A 23,211-nucleotide genomic window follows, 5' to 3' on the forward strand; every position below is an offset into this window, starting at 1 on the left:
TAAAAATAAAAACTTTTGAAGAAGCATCTATGCTGCCATTTTGTTAATGCAGCTTTATGTTCATCTTCCCTTAAAATATGATAAGCTACCATTTATTGGTATCATCTAGAAGCCTGAACTTCCACCATTGTGTCAACAAAAAGTATAAATTGAGTAATATCTACCAAGAATTTTAAAAGCAAATTATCCAATAATCCACATATGTGGACCTTAAGAGTAAAGAGGATATGAATTCTTACTGAGTATATCAGTCTCATCAATGATTTCAGACTGCAATATCTCTTCAATGACATCTTCCAAAGTCACCACTCCAATGATTTCATAAAATGGATCACCATCTCCTTCATTATTTATATGACGCACAAAAGCCATATGAGATTGGCCTGAATAATATAATAATATAATTATGAAAATAAATGAGAATAATAGTTTCTGAAAAAACAATGGACAGATAAGTAAATCTCTAACTGTAGAAGCTGTAGGGGCCTAATTGTTTAATACAGTGAAACCTCATTAAGAGAGCACTCTTCCACGAGCAGAAATAAATATATTACTGCCAAAGCCTGAAGTGCGGCCAATTTACGATGGGGCTAGCTACTTCACAAACTAGCCAATAGTTTCAGCCAAAGTCTGAAATGATTCAGACTTTGGCTGACCATTTCACAAAGTGACCGGAGATCCCTAGTCAAAGCATCATGTGCTGCTGTAAGATGGCCTAGTAGGGGCCAATTCCATTTTTTTTAAATCGCCAGCGTATGATGCATGTTTACATATAGCAGCTGTATTGGATTAGCTACATGTGAAGAGAAAAAAAAGTGAAATTTGAGACAGAAAAGTGATATAAAAATATTTATATAAGCATATAGTTTTTCTAAAAAATTTTGGAGGAAAAAAAAATCTGGAGAGAAAACTGCATCATGACTGCAGTTTGAGGGTTGAAATAAATAATGATAATAATGGCATAATTATCATAAAAAAATATGCCAAATATTTTGTACTTGATATAATTATAATAAATTAATATTTCAAACTGTAGTCTGCATAAAAAATGTTTACGGTTGTTCAACATATCTACTCTACAAAAAAGTATTTTAATACATTGATTAAGTTCTTGATAGTTTAAATATATTTTTGATGCTTGTTACATTAAAAAAGTCCAACCCTGATTTTATCTACCCCATCATTTACTATGCAAGATAAACAGCGTAACAAAAATGAGGACATTATTCGGATATTTTTCTAATTAAAAGTATGTTTTTATGACCACCAATTCAAAAGATAAATAGTATCATTTGATCCTTTTTGTCACACCATAGTTATTTTCTTCACACGTGGGCTAAGTAGAACAAAACCTACAGTTAGTTGCCGAATCTGAATGGCAGCATTTGATATAACCACTTTTTACATATACCTTTTAGCAAGGATTGGTACGCTAACCCCTCACACACAGTTAGGGATTTCCTGTAGTAGCAATGTATTCTGCAGCCATCTTGTCACCATTTTTGCTGTCTGGAAAGACTCAAAGACTCAAAGCAAGACAACGACAGATAAAGGGTGTGTAAGAACTCAAATGTATACTCTGTAACATCTCATGACTATCTAGTCAGTCCTGACATCTTGGCATTATTGAACAAATGAGAACAATTGGCAATCTATATATCGTGGGTTTATCCTATTAAGATTTTCATAAACATTTTCACAATTGAAATGAGAAAAAGTCACCTTGTTTTATAATCATAAATAATATTTATTTTTTCAATCATATTTCCGTGAAGGCCCGGTGCAGCCAACACTGTCACACACTCCTAAGGGTGGCTCTGAGTAGAGAAAGCATTAATGAAATCAAACCCAAACTGGAAGAATCTGAGCCACGGTAAAAATTCCCTTTAAATTTTTTTATTTTTAAACTTTAAGAAAAAATCCCTAAACAAAAAAAATTATTACAATTACTTATATACACACCTTTCTTGAATTCATTCAGCATGATATCTAATGTTTCATCTTCAAATACGTAATTTATGGGATGGTTGTAAAACTCACACAAAGTGCGAAGGGGTGAGTTATCATCTGGATCTACGAAGGCTAAATCTTTGATATTAAGCAAAGCTACAATATTATTGCGATCACCATCATAAACAGGAATACGAGAATATCCTTGCTTCATGATTTCAGACATAGTTTCAAAATTCAAAATGGCATCATAAGGAACCATGAACACATCATCTATTCTTGTCATCACATTAGCAACAGTTTTTTTCTTCAATTCCAATGCTCCTGAGATGATATTTACTTCCTCATTTTCAAGCTTGTTATAAGGTTTTGTGATACGAATATATTCCATCAACCTTTCACGATCATAAACATTACCAATTTCTTCACCTAACATGCAATCAAGTATTTTACTTATAGGAAATGACAAAGGAAAAGTAGCCAACATGAAGAACTTTGTGATCAATACAGTTTTGGCACCAATAGCGAGACCATGACGTGAACAAAGTGCTTGGGGTATGATCTCACCAATGACAACAATACTCATCGTTGATCCAACGATAGCAATAACACCGGAAGTCAAATCATCCAGCAGTATCGTTAGAGTGCTATTCACTAAAACATTTCCCAAAAGCAATGAGCACAAAAGATAATTCCCACGGTTTCTTAGGGGCGAGATGGTCCGAGCACATTTCTTTTCATATACTGTACCACAGTTTTCAATTACTTGCAATTCCAGTCTATCTAATGCCATTAGTCCTAAATTCAAACCACTAAACAATCCTGATAAACAAAGAAGACAAATGATTAAACAAATTTGGAGCCACATAGGTAGAAGACGGCCAACTGGTTCCAGCATCAACCAGGGGTCATATCCTTGATGTACCCATCGTAACGTTCTATTTCTGCTAGTTTCTTTTACACAGATAAAGTACTCCTTAGTTTCTGTAGGTATAGGAAGTGAAAGATAAACTTCCACAATATTTTCACTGACAATCCTTCCAGAAGAAGACACACTAACAATTTGTACGATGGGGCTGTTATCACAGGAGTTACCACGAGATTGGCGCGTACTTGTGAAAGCAAATTCGGTGTGGTTAGAAAAATTTACACCAAACATACGGACTGTAACATTCACATTAGCAGGTATTTGAGTGTAACCTTCGTCAGTGATATAGGCACGGTCACCTTCAGCACGTAGACCAAAAATACGAGTTGAAGCGCCCTCTTCACTGAACCTAAATTAAATAGAAATTAATGTAAAATAAGTTTAAACTTGGTCTTTCTTTTAAAACTAATGTCATTTTGCTTTTAAGAAATTGATATGCTACTTTACATAGATATTTTTTAAAACTTCAAGAATACTTCTAATTTATAAGAAAGAGTTATGCTACAGGCTGGTTTCTAATGGTTCAGATGCCATAGGCAATATCTATGAAAATGTTTTAGATACTCCAGTGTTACTCATTGTATGGCAACAATTCAGCTATTCATTATATTTTTATCATCAAAACACATTATTTTACAGGGGAAAAGACATATCAGATTGACAACATAAGTAGGACCATTCTCAATGTGCTTGCCACTCTGAATTTCAAAACCTAATTTCACTAATCATGTCCCATTTTTATAGGATGTGATCATTTTTTCTCTCCCAGCGATATAATTTGTCTGTCCTTTTGTTTTCACACAATAATGCCCATTCCCAATACATTCAGATTGAATTTTGTAAAAACATATTTTTACATTTTTGTGCAATTTTCTTTTATCCCTTATTTGACTCCCCTATTATAGCGATGCCCCACGTGGCCATAGAGTCACCCCTACTGGAGCCTAAATGAAAAAAAATTAAAATAGCAAAGTTTGGTGTCCAAAAACATATCCAGTTACAGAATATATAAAATGCTGAAAAATACTGAAATAAAAATAAAACCAGACACATTGAACAAAAATTAATGACAATTCATAATTAATAGGATACTAAATTTATGAAAATAAAAAAATAATTTCATCCATGTAGACGTCTTTGAATTCCATACATATGGTATGTGCTGCAACCTGCCCTAGTCTGCACTCTGACTAAATGTTATCTTCACGTCAGTGTGTGTGGTTGGGTGTTTTCAAAATGAAAAACAAAACAAAGCACACGTTGAATAAAAGGTTAACTCTTAATTATTTTTAAGAAAGCCTACTATACAAAATATAAGTATGGTAGCTATAATACTATTATTAATCGTTCCAAAATCAGAGAGAAAAATTAAATACAATTTCTTTGATTTTATGGTGTTTCATAAATACAGTGGGACATAGGGTGATCATATTTCATCATGAAATATATGGGATACTGCCATTTATCTCACAAAAATTTGCTGATTAGCAAAATTGTTGAAAAACTGCCAACGGGCAGGAAATAAAGGGCCACCACAAGTTGCAAGGAATTAAAATGTATCTTATGAAAGAGACGTTGAACAAGACGAAAAATGTGAGAGAATATTTATACAGTAAAACCTCGATAAGTCATTGCCTCATGTTATCAAAAAATTATGACGGCTTAAGCGGAATGACAACTTAACCAAAGTGTCGTCAGTTTCAATGCGCAATACTGTCGTGTAAATTTAAAGTAATATAACATTTATTAAAATATGAATTAAAATTACAATATTAATAAAATTTATGGATTTCAAAAGAAAAAATAGAAAATTTTACCTTTTTTAAGCTCTTGTTACCTAACTTATGATAAAATAAATGGATACGCTTTGATTTATAATAGTAATTTAGACTCTAATCTCACTTTTCATTTGAGGGGGCCTTGGGTAGGGAAAAGCACACATTAGAAGACGTCTGGTTTTTCAGAAAAAAGATATTTTGTTTAAATTTGAAGACCTAAATTAGTGGGGCCCATGCAGAAATTATGTCTAGCTCGAATAGTCCCCTAATGTATCAAAAATTTTAGTTGGCAAACAGGCTTCCCCAGCTAACTTTTGTTACTTGAACTATTTCATTTTGGTACATAAGGCTTTTATGGTGACTTTGAAGCATATGACAATGCTGTTAACAAGCTCTTTTTTTAAAGAGACCCATAAAATTAATCTGGTCTACTCTTAAAACTTTTTCATAGTGATGAGTTAACCAAAATTTGTGACGAGTAAATGAGGGTTTAATACATTGTCATCTATGAAAGCTAGATGGGCCTGAAGGAAAATGACGCTTAATCGGAGTGATGACTTAACAAGGTTTTACTGTATTGTTATATATAGTTATCATAATATAATTTATAAAAATTATCTTCATTCACGCTTTCAGTAAGGACTGTGAACTTTTTTGAAAAAATTGGATATTTTTATACAAAAAAAGCAGAGACAGCTAAAATAAGAGAAAATATGAGAATGTCCTATGAATCACGGGTCTTATGGTCCCCCTACATAGAAGTGGAAAAATATGTCTGAAAAGGGGAGTGTCAGCTAACAAGGTTAAATACTGCACATTTTTGCTCTATTACACGGACCCACAACAGTATCTGCTACCAAAAATGCAAATTATGGGAACTTCTACTGTATAAGAGATTACAGATCAGGGTCTGCCCAGCTAAAATTTGGGGGTCCATTTTCAGGACCCTTCACAAAATTCTGTACCAGGAAAATGAACCTTCACAAAATTCTGGATCCAAAAATAGACTCTTCAAAAGCAAAAATGAATAAAAATTAGTTTTTATGGAGGGGAATTCTGATTGCATAGGCATCACAAGTGGTGTTCCTCAAAGAAGCGTCCTTGGCCCCTTACTTTTTATTGATAAACTTGATCAAGGAATTGATGGGATTGTTAGCAAATTTGCAGATGATGTGAAGCTAATGGGGGGTAGTCAGGAAGAGATAGCGAGTTGCTCTAGACCAACTTCAATGATTGCAATATGGACAGATGAATGGAGCATGACATTTAGTGCTGACAAGTGCGTGGCTGCTCATTTTGGTTTGAATAACCAATGGTTCTCTTACGAGTTGAATGATGTCACTATCTTGAATGCAATTAGGGTCACCAATTTGGGAATTCTCATTGACAAGTAGCTTAGGTTTTCTGAAAATTTTTCCGTGGTGGTCAAAAAAGCAAATAGAGTGCTCCGTTTCATTTTCAAAAAAGTCTCTTCGCATTCTCCAAAAGTCATTCTTTCGCTTTTCCGAAGCTTAGTTCATCCTGGACTAAAGTGCGCTGTGAGGTGTTGGAGACCATACCTACAGAGGGACATAGACTTGGTTGAACAGATGCAGAAAAGAGCTATGCATGTCTTTGTGGCCACACGGGACACGAGTCATGAAGAGAGAGAGAGACTTCATTTTTGTGAATATGTGTACATTGGAAGAATGCAGGTGTCTGGGGGATATGATTGAAGTGTTCAAAATTTTCAATGGGATGGATAGGATCGACCATGAATTATCAATATGCTGTCAATCAACTGCTTTGACAAAGGGGACAACAGTCTCAATTGGTAAGGGACAATTCGAAGTTGTGGTATCGCAGGGAATTTTTCGCTAATAGGGTTGCTAATAAATGGAATAGCTTACACCCCTGGGGTACTAAATTTGAACACAATTGACAAAAAGAAATACGATAAACATGTTGAGGTTAAATCCAGAAGCTATCCATACTTAGATATAAGACAACCATAAATATTTTTTATGGGCACTGTATTATATTTTATCATGTGTTTTTAATTTTTAGAACTATATTCTTAATTGGGTTGCTATATTTCAAATATACGACATCCATATTTGTTATGGGCATCTTTCCTCAGCCACCTTGTTGGGCATTTTGCCTGTTGTGGCCTTGTATTTGTATTTGAAAAACTAGAAATTTGGTAGTTCATTTTTATTGTGAGATTAACTAGATTATTCCGCTTCCCACAAAGTTATATATTTTCAAAAAATTAATGACTTTCACAAAAATAAAGAACATTTTCACAAAAACAGGACCTTACAAAAAGGTCTGAAAAGACCCCTGGAAATAATTATTCCTAACATGAACAATCCTATTTTAGGGGATAAATGTACCCCTGGATATTTCTTGATAACAGGATTTTAAGCCATACATTCCCAGAATTCAGTTCTTGGAAACATGAGTAATTAATATGAAGTATTCCAGAATACTTATTCACCATTCACAAAACCAAAAATATACAGTATATAAGTAAATATAATTATTATATATAATTAAATATATAATAATCAATAAACGTATTGATATGGTGTTGGACAGTGAGGCATCTGACTTTGAACTGAAGAGTTATATTTAAAGATACATGGCATTTAATTGAAGTGATTAAAGCATATGTACATTTACATTAGATTGAGAGAGAAAAAGAGAGACTACATATGTGCATCTTCATGTGAGAGCTGGGAAATCGACTGAGTATTCTTGCACACTTCGGACACTCCAAAGGGGCATTTGGCCATGTAATAATCTTGTGCTTCAGTACAGAATGTACAGAGATTCTTTGACATGACTAGAGCGTGTTGGTATGAGAGCCATGTTGGTTTAAGAGCCAATGTGAAAAATATAATAAAATAAGAATGTTGAGCTCTTACAATATATAAAAAAAGAATCCCTCCAACCACTCAGAGAGGGAGATAATGGTGATGGCACCTTTTAGTTGTGGCAGTTGCACTATTAGCTATCAAAGCAGTGTTTCTCAAAGTGTGCATCATGGCTCCTAGGGAAGTTGTGTTAAGCTGGTGATATTTATGCTTGCCTGTTTGATGCTTTGAAGTGGGTTTTTGTTCGATTTTTCTAGGGAGCTGCAGGTAAACGTTGACAAGGGCAAGTGAGCTGAGGGTAAATGTTGACAAGGGCAAGGGAGCTGCCAAAAGTTTGAAAACCACTGTATTACAGCAATACCCCAAAATTATGCAATAGGTGGGACAGACAACAACCACTTAAGGCCGGTTGACCACTGGAAGCAAGGTATGAAAACAGATCCTAATATTTAAAAAAATAAAAAAATTGGATTTTTTTAATATTTAAATTGACTGCTTATTAATTAAAAATCTAATTAATTATTAAGAATCAATATTTTTCACCTAATCTCTCAAATTTAATCCAGCATTAATAAATAAACTAACAAACAAACAATGAAAAATGAACAATAAACAAACTACAAGCAAGAAATATGAAGACCAAAAATCTGTGTTTATGTAACATGAAGGGTCGTTGAGGCTGAACTAACTTCATGAATTATTTTTCTTGTACAGAAAAGTGCTTTTATTCATGAGGGATCCCCCCATGAGCCCCCACAAGAGGGAAGCTAACAGAGCTTCAGCCCTAGGACCAGGGAGTCAAGGGGGACCCCATGGGGTGGTCTTTTTGATTTTCTTTCCTTTCAGATATGTTCCATAGATAAACAGACAGGACATTTTAACATCAGTCATATTAATTTTTATGCATATCTACGGATATCTTGAACTAAGTATGTTCTATTCTTTTTATTGCAATTTTTTTAGCAATGCACATGTAACCAAAAAAGGGGAATGAAGAAAAGAACAATGTGCAAGGGGCCTGGTCTCGGGTAGCAGTTGTTCCCTGACAAAGGAAGGAAAGACATTATGATGATCATGGCTACTGACGTATTTCCCTAAGGACACCTGACTGGGCGTGTGCCCTCAGAGCTATAGTATGACCCTTGCTGTTTCAGTGCATAGAAGACCATAATATCTGGTTGAAATGAAAATTGGCATAAATACATGTCGCATTCTACAGTGAAATGCCAGTGGGTGCCGATAGAGCGCATGACCCTTCCCTCAGGACTGGAATAGAGGCCCCTGTTCTACGGCTCTTCAGCGGACTCCTATCTATAGTGAATTTATGGTGACAAAAAATGACGAGAATGGTCGAGGCCCCAAGGCTGAAGCTTTGTCAGTTCACCCTCGTGGGTGGAAAATGATGAAGTGACCACTTTTCTGTAAGCTTTTGTACAATACAGTGTATCCCACTTATGTTTTCCTGCTTAGTATGACTTATTTTCCTCTGGTGCCAACTCTTATTACTAATACTCATCAAGATTTCTTGTTTAAAATATTTCCCCCCCCAAAAAGTAGGGTACGAAATGACTGCTGACTGATGTGTACTGAATCATGTGATTTCGCTCATGGATCTCTAATAACGCACAGTAAGTTCTTTCGATCATTTCTTGTAGAATTTTCTTACGATATGGTGCTTTGCTTACTGAATGTGTCAAATTCGCTATTTGTAATGTCCAGAAAACAAAAAGTGCTTTCTCTAAAAAAGAACTGGAAATTTTGGAAGAAATCGACAAGAATTTTGAATTAATGATGAAAGTTTATCTTGCAAAACAGTTGAATATCCTTGTGAAAATGATTGCACAGCAGAGAAACAAAATCAAAGAGCAAACTGCTGGCTGAAAATCATCTACTGCCAAACAAATGAGTCCAAGATTGGAAATTTTCCAAGTTTAGAAGATTTTGTTGGAATTTTGTACCCAATGTTGTCTCCCAAAAGTAATCTGCTAAATTTTATTTCTTTAAGTGATTTGAAATGTCATTCGATTTTTTCCCCTCAAGTACGATTGAAATATTTTTTTTTTAGAACAGAATTGGAGATGCAATCAAACACATAAAATTTTATAATATTTTGTATGTCTGTGGAGAAATAATGGGGGGTGTCATTTTTTAAAAAGTCTCAGTTGTTGGACTCATAAATTTATACAATGCTTTGATCTGCCTCTTGAACATCGTATAAACAAGGTTTCACTGCAACAAAATTGTCAAGTTGTCAATGACTCAGACGATTGCTCGAACTCAACTTATTAAGTCTTCGAGTTTGCGAAGCTATGTTTTGAGGACGTTTTAAAATCGAAAACAAAAAAAAGAGAGGCAATTTGTCTTTGAAAAGTTTCTCGCCGAAGCAGGAAACATTCTAAAAAAAAAAAAAAGACTAGGCCTCCAGCCGAATTTCTCTGAAATTAAATTTTTAATCGGAAAATTCTCCATCTTTTTTCTTTTTCCTTTCCCCATCTTTCAAGCTGTCCAAAAAAGGAAAAAAAATCTCTTCAAAAAAATTTTTTTTCTGTGGAGAAAAAATTGTAGGGGAAAAAAATGTTCGTCCTGAGTTAGCTGGATGATCTCATTCCATCTCCTTTTTTTTGACTCCATCATGATGTCGTGGAGAAAGCATCGGAATTTCAATTTACTATTAGACATTATTATTCAAGCGTGATTAAATTAAGACAATTATTAAGTTACATTTTGAAGGTATTTAACACTCTGACACTGGGTATGGGCCGTAGAAGGTAAGTTAGGCTAGCATTTGAGAGCAAAAATTTATGTGTCCATTCCCTACGAGAGTTGGGGTCTCTAATTACCATACCATAACAAAAGTTTTTCGTTGATACCTTGCCCCTTATGAAGACAACAAAGACAAGACTGTGCATATATGTAAATTATGTAGTGCTTGTTTGTGAAAGGAAAGAAAAATTTTGGCACATTTGGGGATAGGAAAATCTCAACAATGTCGGACGGAAAATTCATTCACAGGAGAATATTCATCAGCAATTTATGAGTTCCTTTTAGCTCTTGGGCATGAAAAGCACATGCCCTTCATTACTTAGCAAGTCCCGCCTGCACCCACCATCGGCACCGGAGCATCACAATGAGCTTACTATACTCGTAAAATATACAAAAATAACTAAGACTTATTCAAAAACTATTTATTAAAAAATTACGTAGTTTCAAAATTAAGAATCAAAAATTTCGCCAATTCCCTCCTCAACAGGCCCCCCATCAGAACCAACCATAAGAACTTAATTTACAACTAGAAAAATTAAAATACGATTATATACAGACAAAACAAAATAAAACTATCCAGCTTTCAGAGAATTTATAAGAATTTCGAGCTGTCGTTAAAAATTTATCAATAAAAATCTTAAATTTCTCAGCATTTGTTCCAACTTTTTGCATTTCACCATATGGTATCTACCATAAGTTTAAATACTTCCCTTACTGGTATGGAAATTCCTTCATCTTTCAACTCAGCAATCTTTTCTTCCATCTCTTTATTGATTTGTCTCACCCTGTCCTTACAGGGGAGGGGGTTTCCCCCTCGGCAGGCCACCCCGTATTTCTCCCTGATCATTCGTACTTCTTTTAGCCACAATATCAGAAAAAGTTTGGGTTGTCACATTCATATTTCGGACGTTTTGACTATAATATTGGTTTGACCTCTAGGCCTACCAGCATTTTTCCTAAATTTACTATTTTCAAACACTATATCATGGATTTTATCAACAACAATTTTGTTTATATCAAATAAATTCCCTGGGACCGAAGACCCCTGAGGGAACGGTTTCATTACTCTCTTACTATCTACCTGGCACCCTCTAGGGTTTTTTGCCATCGGGCCCTTGGGCAACCTCTAAAATTGGCCGTGTGAGGGCCACCACAGTTAGTGCATTTGGGCGGATATACGCATTTCCGGGTCTCACATTCCGTGGAATTATACGGGCCTGCACAGTTAACGCACTTGGGGTCCCTAAAACAAAAAAACGGGACACATGGAACCAAGATTAGCACATATAGCACTGGGGAATTCTCCTCTTCCTCTATACATCTTCACCTTTACTTTCAAAATATTTAGCCATTGTAATTCTAAAATCTTCTTACTCTCAGGGGGTCCTGGGTAATTCTACGAGCCAAAGAGGTATACACACCCTTGTGCTCCCTTCCTCACCCCTGCCCTTCTACTATGCATTTGTGATAACCTTATTATTTCAAACCCTGAATTCTCGAGGGCATTTTTAATATCATCATACATTCAGTATCACCTAAAGCTTTTTTCTAATTTTTAATGACTACTTTGATATTTCTGTCATTTTTGCTGGGGTAAGTACTAAACTTGACCCCCCCCCCCCCTTCTGAACCAAAAATTCTTTTACAGCATTAAAATCATCATTGTTTTCTCTGCACAACTTTGACTTCAAATTTGTCCTTACAAATCGAATTTAGTTCTTTTGCCAGGTCACTGCAGACCCCATAGTCCGTAAGCATTATGGGGGGATCCTTTCCCTCCTATCCATTTCCCTACTAACAGGAATTTCACTATTTAAAACAGGGGCATCATTCCCCAAATGCCCCCGTACAACCTCTGTGCCACCCACGAATTCACTATCTGCCTGGGTTCTCACGGCGCTCTCGGGATTCTCAACCCTCAGAAGGTCATCCTCACTATTTTTAGCATTTGTGTCCACAGGTTCCTGGGACTCTTTTGCTATATCGGCACAAGCCCTATCCTCATCTCTACGAACATGAAAACTTTTTTTCAAGCTTGAATGCAGTCTCTAAATTTCAATTTTTTCCCCTCTTCCAATTCCTCTCTATACTGTTTTATATCGTCCCAAAGGCCCAGGGTCCTCGTGTCCCAGGGGAGCACACATCATCTAATGCACAGTATCTTCTCACATATTTTTCCATATTAAGACTTAGTAAGTTCATCAAAACAATCTATTCCCAATTTTCACACTTTTTTGAAATGGTCAGCGAGTAATAACCTGGGGCGTCAACCGAGTGGGACTCAGGAAGTGAAGAGACTCAGATAAAAATGTCAAAACATGAACAAATGATGACTCTTGAGAGAATGTTCAAATTGATAAAGTCATAATGATAATTTAGTGACTGACATGTCACATGACAAAATAACAAACACATTCGACGCTCTCTCTACAATATACATTCGCTGTAAAGTGCAACCCATGCTGAACATCATGACGACTGATTCCTAACATTGGGTCTAGTGCGGATTGAGCCACGACAAGGCAATTTGTTTCCTGTACAGCTAGATTTTGAAAATTTACACTTTTGAACTAATAACTCTCGAGGCACTGAACAAGTACGTTGAAGTTCAGAGTAATGAATGTGCTGTAACTTATCTAGTATCAATGTGCAGCATTTTCAGGGAAACATGTTCTGCGACACTTAATATTACATTTATTTCAGTGATAAATGCAACAGTGATTTTTTTTGTTGCTATGTCTAAACATATTATTGACATATTTTTATGTGATCTTATCCGGAAAAAAAAAAAAAAAAATTATACGTATTTTCGCTACTACAAGGATACCGAGTAAAAAAAAAATACTTCAGATAAATCATCAAAAGGGATGATATACTATAATCTACGTTATGAATTCATGAAATTTTTAAAAGCTTCTGTGTATTTCACGCTCAGCGATTTGTGCAAAGCTCTTTTGTATATTATTTTATTTCAGCTTATATTATCTTTCTGCAATTTACTTATGACAATATCGAAGCACATGTATATATCTACAACACATAATGTATATTCACTTCTAATTTTTATATTACACATATATTTTTTTCTTTTCACATATGTATATCTAGGCATGAGTATTCTTTTCAATGCATTCCTACATTGCTTACCTGTTTCAAGTGATGTACATTTGTACATACCAGATTTTCATTCATGTTTTGAAGAGCAAACATAATTTTATTGCTAGTATTGTAATCTCCCGACTTATATTTCCTTTTTTTTTTCTCGTTTTTTTTCTTTTTCAGCAAGATGGACGTGCATTGCTATGGCGTCGATAGCCATCACTATCAGATGAAGCGGGAGAGTTCCAATTTCCAGCCCAATATAATATAATAATAATAAGGGAAAAGGGGACTTAAGCCATTTAAATGTACAAAACATGCTCTTTCGCCTCCATCAACACTCCTTAATTTTATGGCCACTTACTTAAGGGGCCCCTCCAAAGATTGCGTAATAGCCGCTCCGTATTCTTCATTTCTCTCTCTCCCCCTATAATACTGAAATCTCTTCATCATTGTATTGCCACCTGCAGGCAATTGACTTTACGGCTTTATTTCATCTATTTTTCGCATCTCTTCCTGGGAATATGTGCCTTTTCTGACTTTCTTGCTTCCTCTCTTTTCTTTTCCTTCTCTTTTTTTTTTGTACAAACCCCCCCCCCCACCACTGAAAAAAACGTCTTCCTCCCATATGCTTCGAAAGATCGTAGGGGATGAACCTTGACCAATGATGTCAATATTAATACTAATTTGTACCTACGTAATCCTCATCATCCGATGGAAGGATCTTTCTTTGAAGCCGGACTACCAATTAGAAATAGGGGGTTGGTACCCCTCAAAACTTTACTTTTTGGAATCTTTGAGAAAATTGAAGTAGATTGATTAGTGAAAGCTAGAAATCAAGTTGAGAAAAAGATGTAGTTAGATTTTTGTTTATAGACATTGAAATTCGATTCCCATCAGGAGCGGCGATCATCCGTGACAAAAGTGATGGAGGAAAGGTAGGAAAGAAATTCTTACATTTTTAGTAAATTATGGAGGTTCAATTAAAACCTAAATTATGAGGAATTAACAGGGGGCAGATGGCGAAATTGGGTATAAAGAGTGATTAAAAGAGAGTTATTCCAACATCAAGTTAAAATTATTATAATTGAACATATAGTATTCTGTCTATGTATTATGCAGATTTTGGTATCGTGGAAATGGTTTTTTTTAATTGACTTTTTATTTGTATAAATATAACTCATTCTTTTCATATGATCATTTGATTAAATATTAAATGCTATTGAAATTTAACTGATTCTTTCTTTTCATGAGTCATCGTTTTATTCTAAATGTATATTGGACCACTAGGAGCCTGGGTTAATCTAGATAATTACATATACATATATTCTTCCAGTGGTTCGATATAACACAAGGATGGGGCTGACAGGCTGCCCTTAGGCCCGGGACAATCACCATTATTGTTTATTCATGCCATAAATTAACTACAGAGCCCCATTCAGTGAAAACTCTGGCTTGAGGACCGGCCAAAGATCCAACAGCCCTGCTCCACGATGTGGGGAAAAGGTCATATCCTTTCTACGGAAAACCAATATTGTTCCCGAGAGAACCCCCCTACTGCCGTGGTCTATTACAGTTCTCCCCCTTTCTAGGAATTATCACGCAATAGTGAGAACACTGCTTTAGGCGGAATATTACAGATGTTGAAAGGTCCGGACAAGCAAAGAAAGATAAGTTCTTTTTCATCAGATTTTTTGCCTCACCCATATAATGTCTGCCCCAATGTAGGGTGGCTACACATTGATATTGTTCTTTTGTTTCTACTCACCCACCCATCCCTCCATGGCAAAAAAGTAGGAATAAAACCTGAAAGAAGAAAAAAATATTGAATGCCACAAAACCTAGATTTTAGGGAAAAAAAAATCGAAAAAAAAAGATCTCTGGAGAATCAAAAAAAATCCCTTACCTTCACTAAAATTGTGACTTTTTCGGGACTTCCGTGACTTTTCTTGATGGTAGACATCCTGGAAAAATAAAAAGAGAGATAAAGAACCATCTCGAGCCCTGTCAGACCCCCTCCTTGCAAGGACCACATTACATAGGGACTTCTACGATAAGGTCTGGCACAATGGTTTCTGACAATAAATATGTATATTAAGAAGTGATGCTTGAACTCTCTTTCATTTTGCCCTGGGGCTATGATGCTTTTGAGACATTTATAGGGAAATTTTTTTGCTAGATAAATGTTCAAACATTTGTTTGAGTTACGTAGAACAGCCTCATAATCATCAAGGGTTCTGTGGTACAGCCTTATAACTATCAAGGGTTCCACGAGAAACTTTATGTTGAAAACCCCTGCCCTAGACTACGAAGGCAACAAATATCTTAATCTTTCCTTAAAGCTTGTGTGCACTGAACGAGACCGTACATGGACGGTCAGACCTAATTCAGGCCAAAGCTCACAATTGCTGACACTGCTACCAGATAGTGACTTATCCGAGGATGTAATGTCACTCTCTGCTATTCATATGAAGGTTTCAACAGCTGGCTGATGGGAAGATAAATTTTAGGAAAGAGCGAGACAGTCCCATTCAGTACACACGAGCTCTAAGGAAATATTGAGATATTCATTGCCTTTGTAGTCTAGTGCACTCACCCAGCAAGTGATAGGATTGGAGTTCGATTCCCTGCAAGGGCAGTTGAATTTTCTCTTTCCTAAAATTCATCTTTGCATCAGTCGGATGTTAAAAACCTTCATATGGATAGCAGAGAGTGACATCATTCTCGTGTAATGCTATAATTAAGTTATCATTTTGCCATGGCTGGCTATTGTTTCCATTCTGTGAGCAAATTTCCCACGTGTTGGATGTCATTAATTTTACATTTTTAAGTATTTTTTTTTCCCCTTCACTTAATAAAATTCTATTTCTTCAGGAATATTCATGTCAATTTTCAAGTCATTCTGACAATCGTTCTTTTTTTTACAGTGTTTTGAAATCAGAACCTTAGTTATAATCACCTTGTCTATCGTAAATCATCTCTAATTAATCTGCATTATTTATACTTCATTAAATACATTATATTCACCTAATTTTTAATCACAGTTTTTGCAAAATAGCTTCCTAATTAAGCATACTGAAAGTAACTGGAGAAAACATCTTTATATTATATGACGATTAACATTAAAAGAACACACACAAGTAATCCATTGAGTTAAGAAAAAAATAATTAAATTGCAAAAGTTGGTTTTTGTTAAAATAAGAAATATTTATTGATTAATTAAATATGGGAATAGTGTTAATTACATTGATAAACATTTTATTTTAATTAATTATTAGAAGTTTGAATGATTTTTCAGAAATTTTATTGTTTTTAATGTTAATACTATTTAAAACAAAAAAACTGGTTTAAACCAAAACTGGTTAAACCCTGGGGGGGAGAGAGCAACAACTTTCTAATTGTGTTTCTGAGTACAGGGAGTCTGTATTAAAATTTAATTTTTATTTTAATAACAATACAACCCCTTGCAACATAAATGACATATATGAAGGTGTAATTGTATAACAATATTCCTTTCGAGCTGAGATTTTTAATTGGTCAGCAGAATATCACTATATCATGATTTCACTGTATTAAAACATTGTTTCAATTTTTGCAGCATACTCACATTGTTAAAGCCCGTGCGTATAAGCATCCATGTATTTGTGATTCGCCGTACGGAAGCGCTTTGGGAGAGAGAGTGGGGGATCGACCTCTCCGGGGTGGGTCGGTCTTTTCTTCTCTCTCTTACAGCGCACTCCTCAATAAGTCAAGTTTGGGTTCTCTTCTTCAGAGACACACACGTAGTTTACGGGACCTCTGTTCGCCCATCTTAATGATTGTTTCTAAGCTGTTTGCAATTAAATAGTTATTATTGTTACTCTATATTGGTGTGAACTTATACGACTTGATCCTCTGTCTCTGGTGAGAACTAGTTAGCTATTGAAAACAAACATACAGTCCACGAAAATACACACGTAATATTTATACAAGGGACAAAATGTCAGGTGTGAAATATCCTGGGCTGAATGTTCACTTGGTCACTCTCTTGCTCACTCATATGGTCAGGGCAGGTGAAATGTCCAACTCACTTGATCACTTTTTTTTCTATGTAAGCAGAAATGCTGACATAATTTATGAAAATTCTGTGTTGTCTTCAGATCCCAATTTAGTTACCACACATGAAAATCTTTAGGCACCAATGCCAATTTTTCAGTCGCTACAGCGATCTGACAAATGAGATTCATGAAGACCTGAAAAATTTGCATAAAATACACTGAATGCACTTCAAAATGCAAAATTAATTTTTCTTTTCTGTTTAAAAAAAATAGAACACCTCGAAAGTTATTTCAAAAATATAGAACAACTGACTTGAAGCGTAATATTACACGAATATCTCCATGCAAATTTAGATTACATCAACTTGATAGAAAAAGTTTTGTATGTCTTTCCTGGTTATGTATGTAAACCTAGAATAGTTTAATCTGCACATTATGGGTAGAAAAACAGGATATTTTTGCAGTCACAAAATTACGTGTGCATTTGTTTGAACAGTATGAGAAAACATGTACTGATATTGTATGGGTACATTGTAGCCATCTTTGGCCTTGATCATGAATTTTAATCAAGATATTGAATTGATCAGTGACCGGCACAGATCTGGATTGGACCTAAACTATGAATTCCATTATCACTATTTTAGAGCAAATAGTAGCTGGTTTGCAATTGATCAGCTCTGTTTTTTAGCCCGACTCCACAATCTCTTGATAGGATCAGTATCATCAGTAGAGCCTGGAAGTTCAGGCAAAATGCCATAATTGCCTTTCTTTGCCTATTTTCAAACTTTTTTGGTTAAAATGCCTTTTTTGACATTTTTGTGCCATAAGTGCCTATTTTAACAGTTTTAAGTTTATTAGTGAATTTCAGAGGCCATAATCTGTAAAACTTGGATATTTTGTGCATTGAAAACTTCAATGCCCAATGATCTGAGAGATTGGTGTTGGCATGCATTAATTTGGCTTTGACCGGATGGTGTTACATGTGAATTATTTTGTTTCAGACGAATTCCCCACAGGCTTCACATGATATGTCTCACTCAGGCATTGGACTGCATTGCATGTGCATTGTGGACCGACGATTGTCCCAAGAGGTCTTGAATTGATGTCATGGCTCACACAAGGCGGGATAGAAGCAGACAGAGCTCTGGGGCCCATGTTGTTTTGTTAATCCTTTTTGCACCAAAAATGCATTGCAAACAACCATGGCAATTTATTAAACATACATATTTAGTGTTCGATTAAATTGACAAGGGTTCCCCTTCAGGGGTTCGCAACTCGAGAGAACCCCACACATCATTATCTCTACTGACTCTGCATTTGGTAATGGCAGCCCTGGAATTGGCCTAATCCTGAGGGTCTAGTAACATTTTATTTTGAATTTGAAATAAATTTAACTTGGATAATAAGGCAGTTATCATAAAATGTAATTAAAACAATAGGATTAAGTGCAACCAACTTTTCAGCTAGTTTTTGGACCCTTAATACCTTTGTTTTTAGTTATTTGTAGTTTTTTTTTCCTTCAAAAAATTGCCTTTTTTTTAGTGCCTATTTTAGGCATCTTTAGTGCCTTTTTGCCTGCCTATTTTGACCATTTTTAATGCCTAAACTTCTGGGCTCCAATCATCAGATATGAAACCACCAAAATATAGATGATGTTTGATGGAAATTATGTAATTCTTGATCCAATCTGCATTTCCCATCTTCAAACAAAGTCTTCAGCTGCTGGAATAAAAAAAAAAGACCAATGAATCAGAAGACTTCTCTGGATGTAAGTGTACTACATCCAGGAAGTGGAAGTGGCTTTCTACCTTTTGATTCGAGAAGTTGAAGACTTGTATAGACATGGGAATTTCATTTGCCATCAAGATTTTTCCTATAAGAATTGCAGCAGCATTGATACAGCTTCTTGGACATGATTAAAATCTTGATGGCAAATGAAATTTCCATCTGCATACAATTCTTCAACTTCTGGAATTAAAAAATAGAAAGCCTAATGTACACCTTCATTCAGAGAAGTGCCGCCTGGCAGTCGAGTGGTTAGGGAACTATCTTCTCACTGTGCAGGTCTGGGTTCGAATCCCGGTTCGGGCATGGATGTTTACTAACACTAACAAATTCCCTGGACGGATCATGCTGATCCCTTGGGAATACGTGAGGATCACGTTATTATTAAAAAGTTTTAATTCATTGGCATCTTTTTTTTTTTTTGGTTCCAGCAGCTGAAGATGGAAAATGCAGATTAGATCAAGAATTTCTATTCTATTCTATGGGTTTACATATATAACCAGGAAAGACATACAACACTTTTTCGATCAAGTTGATGTGAATTTACATGAAAATATTCTTGTAATAATACATTTCAAATCAAATGTTGTAATTTTTTGAAACAAAAAGAAAAATTCATTTGGCATTTTAAAATGCATTAAATATATTTTATGCAAATTTTTTGACATCGATATGTTCAAAAAGAACTTCTTGGAAAATGCAAATTATAACCATACTGTTACTTTGGACTTTTCCACTTAAGCATTTCATGATCTGCTCTTGTAAATTTGTGGGGTTTTATTTTTTGAAACAAAACATGTACAACTCTGATTCAAAAAATTAGAATAACGCAAAAAATCATCATTTTGTTTTCTTTGGCTGGCCCCTACATAGGGTAACCATAATTATACAAAAAAATGAACTGAATGTAACAATGAACCCAAAATCATAGCGATATATAGGGTGATATATACGATATAGAACTGGCCAACTTCAGGCTTTGGCAGTAACATATATAACATAATTATGGGATACCATTTTATTAATTTTTTTTATTATTTCAATTTAAAAGATAATAAAAACCAGTTAAATTGTACCCCTGTAATTTCCATTATAAAGTTTGGATTCTTGTCATTGCATTAGCAAATGTATATACAGTCAAACTCACTTATAACGAAGTTTTTCTGTGTTCAGAGAATTTGAAGTGTTTATCTGTGTTATTTTGATTGCTTATTATGAACACAGATTGCAGCAAAGTACGCTATAATGAATTTTGAACCGGTTTTTAACCACAAATTTTCCCACATTTCTTTGTAATCTTATCTAGATCTTCTTATCAGTAAATCTACCTTTTTACAATGCGTAGCTGCTACTGATAATGCCCTTTTTTTTTTCTTGGAAGGCATTCTATTAGGGCGTTTTTAAGTACTATATAATCCTCTTTGCTTCCCTTTTATTTTCTTTTTGTTTATCAAGTTCTATTTTTGCCTGCAGAAAACCTCATTAGAAAAAAAATGGTTTTATTTTCAACAATCTAATAACACCTTTAGTGCACTCGTGCTACTTGGTAGCTAGATTCGGATATTGGTTGTGGTGGTTTTTTCGTGAGAGTTAATTTTTGAGAATGTCCAAACACAAAACATTATGTATTGCTTCAAAAATTGAAGCTATACAGTTGGTTGAGAATGGAAAATGAAAAAAAAGGTGTTTCAAAGAAATTCAGAATTTTTCCAAGTTCGGTACCCACAATTTTGAAAACAAAAGAAGAATTGAAAAGAAAGTTTTCAGATGGTGAGCTGAACATCTCCAAGAAGAGATTCAGAGAAGAAGCTCATACTGATGTGGAAGCAGCTCTTTTGAAAGGGTTTGAAGAAGTGAGGCGGGAAAATGTTCCAATGACAGACCCCCTTGCTGAAAGAGAAAGCATTACATTTTGTATGCTTAATAGGCAAAACGATTTTAGCACAAATGGTTACAAAGATTTAAAGATCACCATGGTATCACACGTTAATTAATTTCCAGCTAAAGTGATTTTCCGCAATCCAATCTCAAATATAAACAATGGGGGAAGAGAATTTGTATTTATCACCAGTAGATGGCGCCACTGAGCAGAGCCATATATCAACTGCGCATTTGGGAATGCTGAAACATGGACACTTACATCACAAGCAAAACGATACAAAGATTACAGACAGCACAAAAGGGCATGGAAAGATATATGCTAGGCATCACAAGGAGAGACAAAGTGATTCACTTGGATAAGAAGCCAAACAAAGGCATATGATGTCATGGAAAAAATTAAAATGTTTGAAATGGAAATGGGCTGGACACACTGCACAAGAAGACAGGACAAGCTCAGTAAGTTTGATGAGTTGTCCAGTGAGATTAACAAAGCTCCTTCTTAAAAATTTTGGAAATTATCAAAAGGCAATTGGTGAAGTGGATAGACGAGAATAATGTATTGTAGGATAATTAGCATGCGTTCAGAAAGGGGAGGTCACATGCAACCACCCTCCTTTGCCTTTATGATCATGTGACTAAGGCTTTGGGTAAGGGCAAAAATGTTTATCTTGATTTCCAGAAGGCATTTGATCAGATCCAACATGGTAAACTCTTGAAGCATTTACATGAGATTAACACAAGATTAGGACTAGGGGGGCAACTTGCTGAACTGGATAGAATCTTGGTTACGAGATAGGTCACATCAGGTTATAGTGAACAGGGAATTCTCGGATTGGACAGGTGTCACAAGTGGAGTCCCTCAAGGAAGTGTCCTAGGCCCTATATTTTCCCTTTTTATCAGGGGTATCGATGGGATTGCTAGCAAATTCACAGATGATGTGAAGCTAATGATGGTAGTGAGGAATCAAAGCGATAGGGAATTGCTCCAGACCAACCTAAACTTTGTGGCATGGGCAAATGAATGGAGCATGTCTTTTAGCATTAAAAAGTGCATGGCTGCTCATTTTGGTTGAAACAATCTACGTTTCACTTACAAGTTGAATGGTGTTATTATTCTGAATGGGTGGGGATGCAGTTTAGACCCCTTCAAAAAGCCGCCAACTGTGGCACCTCGGGAACGTTTACCTTCTGCTTCAACTGGATTATACTGCCTTCTCGGTCTGCTAGGGATTTAATCCTGCTTAGTGAAATAATATTGCCATGTTTCTGGTAGTGGTGAAAACAGAATTCAGCACCAATTTTTTTAATTCTTGACGGTGTTAAAATAGCTTCTGTTGGGCTGAGGCCTAGTAACTTCAAACATTTTGGTTTATTTTTCTGGTGATTTTAGTTTTGTAGTGTCATGACTTATATTTAAAATTCAGTAGTATGAGTTTATCGCCCATTCAATTCCGTTGGATTATTTCAATTTATTACGCGCATTTTGGATTTTTTCACGTGTATGTGCTTCAAGGATTATTTATATTTCTAACGGATTGTTGCCGTGTGGTGGAGGATGAAAAAAAAACAGGTGAGCTGTGAAAAAAATCTTTTTTATTTCTCTTTCGTGGGGTTACATTAGACTCTGTGCCAAAGCAGTGCCAAGAAGGGTGCTTATACTGCTTTTTAACGGCAATAAATTGTAGCCCTCGTGTGCAGAAAATGAATGTGGTGTGACAAAGATGATCAATGACTCTTTGCATTCTTCTATAATGCGTCTCGCCGTATTTCGTGGACAGAGACAGAACCATTATTGTTATTTTTGTATTCCAGGCTCTTTCGGGAAGGGAGTGATTGCCTCGCTCTCATCACTCCCCATTGGAGTTGCTATTCGTTCTCCTTTTTGGTGTCATTTCAAGCGTCCTCCTACGTTTTAGAAAATTTGTCCTTTTGTCCTCCTTTTTCAGGTTTCCGCAATCATTCCCTTTTTTTTTTCAGAGAATTTTGACCTTTTTGATGATCAATGTCTCTTTGTATTCTCCTATAAAGTGACCCTTCCATTTTTCCGGGACTTAGTTTGTCCTGGACTGGGGTATACCGTCAGGTTTTGGAGACCATACTTACAGAGGGACATTGACTTGGTCAAGGGGGTG

General features: G+C 35.5%; 1 protein-coding gene across 3 annotated transcripts in view; it reads right to left on the reverse strand.

The window, feature by feature from the left end:
- The window catches only part of uex (metal transporter uex), a 48,236-nt gene that overhangs the window by 19,192 nt on the left and 5,833 nt on the right, over positions 1–23,211 (reverse strand). For all 3 annotated transcript variants that reach the window (XM_089239325.1, XM_089239327.1, XM_089239326.1), the window contains exons 2-3: positions 1,963–3,227; positions 240–383 (exon numbers count right to left, since the gene is read on the reverse strand). In XM_089239325.1, coding sequence (XP_089095451.1) covers positions 240–383; positions 1,963–3,227 — 1,409 coding nt within the window. The remainder of the gene's footprint in view (positions 1–239; positions 384–1,962; positions 3,228–23,211) is intronic.

The sequence above is a fragment of the Pholcus phalangioides genome, unplaced genomic scaffold (genome assembly GCF_987345545.1).
Source record: "Pholcus phalangioides strain wild (caught in Gottingen) unplaced genomic scaffold, Ppha-v1.0 ptg000011l_1, whole genome shotgun sequence".
NCBI classification, from domain to species: Eukaryota; Metazoa; Arthropoda; class Arachnida; order Araneae; family Pholcidae; genus Pholcus; species Pholcus phalangioides.